A 6,309-nucleotide genomic window follows, 5' to 3' on the forward strand; every position below is an offset into this window, starting at 1 on the left:
AGTCGCTCCATCCCCTTGATCATTCTGGCTGCCCTCTTCTGAACCTTTTCCAACTCTATAATATCCTTTTTGAGATGAGGCGACCAGAACTGTACACAGTATTCCAAATGCGGCCGCACCATAGATTTATACAACGGCATTATGATATCGGCTGTTTTATTTTCAATACCTTTCCTAATTATTGCTAGCATGGAATTTGCCTTTTTCACAGCTGCCGCACACTGGGTCGACATTTTCATCGTGCTGTCCACTACAACCCCGAGGTCTCTCTCCTAGTCGGTCACCGCCAGTTCAGACCCCATGAGCGTATATGTGAAATTCAGATTTTTTTGCTCCAATATGCATAATTTTACGCTTGTTTATATTGAATTGCATTTGCCATTTTCCTGCCCATTCACTCAGTTGGGAGAGGTCCAGCAGGGCTCTCTCCTAATTCTTTCAGGAACCTGTAACTCTGTCCTGCTGCACAGTAATTCATGCTAGGAAGATACTGATTGCCCGAGAAAAGCGGCTGGTCCTTCTATTAGGCAGTGACGGTACTTTGGGCGGAGGTCAGCATGGCGGCCTCCTTAGAAGCGTCAGGGAGCAGGCAGCGGCATTGCTGCGCTTGCGCGGGGGAGGAGGCGGGGGCAGCCGGCCGAAGGCGCCACGACAGCAGCCGCAGCAGCCGCTCCTTCCGCCATGTCTGGGGTGCAGCGCATGAAAGTGGCCAACGAGAGGCACAGCAAGAGCATCACGCAGAGGGGGGGGCTCCATCGGGCCCCGGTATGGGACCCTGGGGGGCGGGGATTGCAATGGAGGGGGTCCGCAAAGCACCCCCTCCCCAGGTTCTCGTTCTGTGCTTTGCAGTGAGGGGAGAGACGAAGGGGAGCCCCCCCCCCCCGAGATATTAGCGAAGGGGGAGGAGCAGCTTAGGGCAGGGTGGGAGGGACTTAGCAGCTGTGGAAGGGGGGCGAGATGAGGTTTGGAGGGGGTCTCTTTCCCCCTCCTCTCCCCTCCCACCAATAAGCCCGAGGTTGCAATCCGAGGCACGCTTTCCCCCGGAGTCAAGCCCCCTGGAGGACCGCGGCTCTTCCTCCCGCTTAAGCATGCACCGAGTTGCGGGGGGGGGTTGACGGGGAGCCGGAGGGAGAGAGCGAGCGCTTGCAGCGATTCCCTCTGGACTTGCAAATGGGGCTCCCCATCCCGCCGCCAGGTCGTTTCTCTCTGCGCGCGACGGTGCTCCGGGGGATGCTCGAGGGAGTTTTCACGATTTTGGAACATGGGGAGGGGAAGAGAAGCATTTCCAGTTGTCTGCGGAGGTTGCGCCCTTTTGCGCCCGCGGAGATGCGCCTGGGGTCACCTGCCTCGAATCCTCATCGGAGGTGCGGCAAAGAGCACAGGCAGGAACCCCCAGGACTGAAGGGAGGGGGGGCGTCAGATGACACTAGCTCTCTAACCCTCTCTTGGCCTCTAGACACCCCAAGAGGAAAAAGCCCCCGTCGGCCCTTGGCTCTTGGCACTCTTTGTCTTCGTGGTCTGTGGATCAGGTACCTATTTCTTGAGAACGTTTGTGCCCAGCCCCCACCCCTCCTAAGAAGTCGGGGGGGGGAATCCTCGCAAAAAACAGTAGGACAGAGGCAAAAGAGAGTAAGTGTGTGCGTGTGTGTGATTAGCCCGAGCGAGTTTTATTTATTTAATTTCAACAATTTATATACCGCTTAACACGCCATTTCTAAGCGATGTCAGAGAAGGTTGCAAAAGACAGAAAAAGATAAATGTCAGCTGAAAATAACCAGAAAAGCTCTTCCTGGCCCTCAGTGGCTACAAACCCCAGACTGGGCAATCTCTGGATGTGGAGCCCTCTTGAAATCCTCTTAAGGGTTGTCACAAGGGCAGCAGGGGTAGCCGGGGGCAGTGGGAGACCAGGGGCTGGTGCTCCCATTTGGCAGAGCAAGGCAGCCGGTGGTGACTGACCCCCCTCCCCATTTCCCTTGTTGGAGGACACTGCTGTGCATGCCCCTCGGCTGCAGCTCTCAGGTGACTTGCGGACCCCTGAGCCCCCATCTTCAGGTGCTCTTCTGGTCCCCTTCTGCACATGAAGCGTGTGCGTGTGTGGAGAGGCACCGTCTTGACCTTCGCCTCGGGATCAAAATGTCTTGGGCTGGCCTTGCAAGGGGATGCTGGAGCCTTGCTCGGGCATGCCATGTTGCTTGAGGATTCTGCACATGCCCATGGTCATAAGGGAACAAGGGGGGCAGATATTGTGGTTCTGGCTGCTACCTGCAGGTGGAGAGTTGCTTCTTGGGAATGAGCAAAGAGGCAGAGAGGACAGCAGTTGGTAATCTTGTGGCCCCCAGTCACTTACGAACACAGGAAGGTGCCTTACACTGAGCCAGACCAGTGTTGTCGACACCGACTGGCAGAAGCTCTCCAAGGTTTCAAAATAGCCATACAACAATGGCACCAATGACCTAGAGAGGTAGTGGGCTGTCTGACACTGGAGGCCATCAAGAGGCAGCTGGACAGGCACCTGTCAGGAATGTTTTGATTTGGATTCCTGCATTGAGTAGGGGGTTGGACTTGATGGCCTTACGGGCCCCTTCCAACTCTACTATTCTATGAAATAGGGGTCTCTCCTAGCCCTACCTGGAGATGCTGCTGGGGACTGAAGCTTCTGCATGAAACAGTTCCTCTGCCAACTGAGCGATGGCTCTTCCTCCACTTAGCCTCCAAGGGTCTCTTGAAGCCCCTTTCCCTTACACCTGCTTAACATTTTCCCTCTGCTGTTTCCTTCCCAGCCATCTTCCAGATCCTCCAGAGCATTCGACTTGGAGGTTAATGGGGAGAAGACGTATATTTATCCTGCTGCTACCACCAATCCTCCTCTCAGGGAATTGTGGAATATTTTCTGGACCCACCCACCAGTTTACAGCCATGACAGTCTTCCTCTGTCTGCTTCCAAGAACCATAGCTCTCCCACCCCTCCTGCGACCTCTGCCAAGCCTCCTTCGCTCTCTCTCTCTTGTCTCTTGAGCTATTGACCACTTCTGAGGGACGCTGGACTGAACCGGGGGTGCTTCACTTTTGTCTGCCAGCAACATGCGATAGGGAAGCCTACCCAGGGTGGGGCGTTTTCCCATGGAACTTAAGCAATATATTACAATTGCTTGTCCTGTGTTTACAGCTAGATTGCAGTGTTTGGGATGGGAGGTGCACAACTGAGATGTTTGTTCTGGTTCCCTCTTCCTCTCAGTTTGTGGTAAACCTGCAGTTATTCTCCCTAACCATTCCGGTTGAGCCGCGGAATAAAAAATTTACTATGTTGGAATCTTTGCCACAAAAGAAATGGCAAATTTCTTAATAAAGAGATGTCACCATAAGGGTGTGTGTTTGTTTTTCCACTTAAGAAAATCATCAGCCTGTCCCATCTGCCATTCACGAGGCCAAGAATTCTAGGCTTATTTGCCTTAAATCCATCACAGTTGAATTGGTGGAAAGCATAATTAAAGCTAGAGTAATTTAAGCATATAGAAGAACAAGTCTTGCTGAAGAAGTATCAGCTTGGCTTCTGCAAGGGTAAATCTTGCCTTGCTAAACTTCTGGAGGTCTTTGGGATTGTCAACAAGCAGGTGGATGAGGACAATCCAGTTGACATTACTATATAAGAACCTAAAAAAAGCCCCACTGAATCAGGCCAGTGGCCCATCTAGTCCAGCCTTGCAGTGACCAACCAGGTGCCCTGATGGGAAGCCTGCAAGCAGGACCTGAGAGCAACAGCACTCTTAACAACTGCCTCCAAAAGCCTTTCTTTTGTCTGGCCTCAGTCTTCCTACATTCAGCTTCAGTGCATGGTTCTATTATGAGAGAGACAGAAGCATTTTTCCCTGTCTACTTTCTCCACACCATGCGTAATTTTGTACACTTCTATCTTCTCTAGCTTGCCTTTACACAAAAAAGGCCTAAATGTTGTCATCTTTCCTCATGGTAATTGCTCCATTCCCTTGATCATTATGGTTGATCGTATAAGAATGGACGTCCAAAAAGCCTGTGACACTAAAGGCTTCTGAGTATACTTTGTGGTCATCATAGCTGTATTCAGGAGTTCACCTGAACAGGTGAGGGCTTAAAGCAGGGAGAGGGTGTACATGCAATCCCTTGCTATCCCTGGCCCTGAGTTCCTTCTCTTAAATGCATTCAGGGAGAACTTCTGCACGTGGTTTATGTGATAAGAGGGCAGGTCTCCTTATAGATAAATAAGCTGTTAAACAACAGGAAGCCAAAGGAGAAGGGTTCTTTCAATGAATGGAAGTAAACAGACTGGGACTGGTGCTATTTAATTTCATCACCAAAGATCTGGGGTTAGGAGTAAGCAGTGAGGAAGCCAAGTCTGCAAACTGCAGAATGGTGAAATCCAAAGCAGACAAGAAAACTTCCAAAATGATCTCCAGAATGCACAATATGATGACAAATGAGACTAAATGTAAGCAAATGCAATGTGATACATCCTGGGTTAAAAGGGGAAAATCCTAGCTATGTATACTTTGACAAGGTCTGGAATGGAAAATAATTTTGGGGTTATGGACAGTTAATTGAAGCAGCCAACTCAGCATGCAACAGCAATATATAGGGGATTACTGAAAATAAAACTACCATCAAAATGTCTTTATATAATTCTGCAATACTATGAATAGTTTGGTCCATCCTAGAAAGGATATTGTAAAGAGGGAGGAAGGACAGAAGAGGCGACAGCTTCAGGGGCATCACTGCTGAGTCCCACTCCTAGGGTGCTAGGGCCAGCTAGACAGGCACAGCTGTGTAGTCTCAATGTGTGAACGAGATGATGGTGTTGCGAGGAGGGGTTTGGATTTGTTAGATGCTAACAAATGCCTGGAGTGGAAAAAGCGGACAGAGAGAAGCTTTTCTCCCTCTCATAATGGCCTGCCTTCAAGCCGATCCTGACTTATGGCTACCCTATGAATAGGGTTTTCATGGTAAGAGGTATTCAGAGGGGGTTTCCCATTGCTTCCCTCTGAGGCTAGTCCTCCCCAGCTGGCTAGGGCCTGCTCAGCTTGCCACAGCTGCACAAGCCAGCCCCTTCCTTGTCCGCAACTGCCAGCTGGGGGGCAAGTGGGCTCCTTGGGACTATGCAGCTTGCCCACGGCTGCACAGGTGGCAGGGCACGTAACCCTTGAGCCACTCACTGTGGGGGTGATCTTTAGCTGGCCCTTGACACTCAGGAGACATGAGTGGGGATTTGAACTCACAGACTCTGGACTGCCAGCCAGGCTCTCCTCCCACCGGAAGCCAGTGAGCCCATTCAATGATGTTTCAGGACAGATAAAAGAAAGTACTTCTTTGCACTTAGTTAAACTCTGGAATTCACTCCCACAAGAGGCTTCAAGAGGATTAGAATATAAAGCTCCCGTGCTGGAGGCAATATGTCTCTGAAGGCCAGTTGTTGGGAGTGTGGAGTGTGTTGCTGTTGCGCTCAGGTCCTGCTTGTGGGCTCCCTTTGGGGCATCTGGTTGGCCGCTGTGAGGACAGGCCCTGAGCCACATAAAGCTTCATAGGTCAAAACCAGCCATTTCCTTAGATGAGGAAACCAACTGGCAGCCAGTGCTATTGAGCCAAACTCAGCGGTCTGTGCTCAGACTGCTTGGGCTCAATCAACATTCTGGCTGGCAAATTCTGCAAGAAATAAATAAATATAGCAATGTGCTCCTGGGATCCTTGCTGTTGCAGCCCCTTTGCCTTCTTTCATGTCTCCAGCACCATCAGCCACCTTTCCCAGAGTGCCCTCCTGTGCCTGTTCAACACACTCTATGCTGCCAGTTTCTCGAGCTATCCACTCTTTTCTTACAGATCTTTCCCAAGCTGGAGAGTTTAAGAGGGGATGGGACCTTATGTATGGACAGAAAAAATATGGAGAGACAGGCAGCCTGAACTTTCTGTAAGCATTGGAAGCCACCGTCACAGACTCCCATTAAAAAGTACTACATTGCAGGGCTGTCGGTAGCAGGACTGGTTGATGACACCCAGGGGAGGGCATTCTAGTGCAGCCTTCGCCAACCAGGTGTCCTCCAGATGTTTTGGGCCACATCGCTCATCAGTCCCCACCACTGGAAATGCCAGCTGGGGCTCATGGCAGCTGGAGTCCAAAACATGCGGACAGCACAAGGTAGGTGAAGGGTGCTTAAAAGGAACCAGGAAGATTTGCTTCTTGGCATTTGTATTGCATATGCTGGGGGGTAAAGAAAGGCTGGGGAAGGAACTGGCAATCCCACCCCATATATACAGTCTGCCTAGTAAAAGTTGCAAGACGTCACC

The 6,309-nt window shown here is 50.9% G+C and overlaps 1 protein-coding gene across 1 annotated transcript; it reads left to right on the top strand.

Annotated features, from left to right (window-relative positions):
- Nucleotides 1–585: 585 nt before the first annotated feature.
- Nucleotides 586–3,362, top strand: LOC133366059 (stress-associated endoplasmic reticulum protein 2-like). Its single transcript, XM_061588719.1, has 3 exons — nt 586–765; nt 1,457–1,529; nt 2,781–3,362. The coding sequence occupies exons 1-3, from the start codon at nt 682–684 to the stop codon at nt 2,819–2,821; spliced, it is 198 nt and encodes a 65-aa protein (XP_061444703.1). The 5' UTR covers nt 586–681; the 3' UTR covers nt 2,822–3,362.
- Nucleotides 3,363–6,309: the final 2,947 nt, after the last annotated feature.

Source organism: Rhineura floridana, chromosome 11 (genome assembly GCF_030035675.1).
Source record: "Rhineura floridana isolate rRhiFlo1 chromosome 11, rRhiFlo1.hap2, whole genome shotgun sequence".
In the NCBI taxonomy this organism is placed as follows: Eukaryota; Metazoa; Chordata; class Lepidosauria; order Squamata; family Rhineuridae; genus Rhineura; species Rhineura floridana.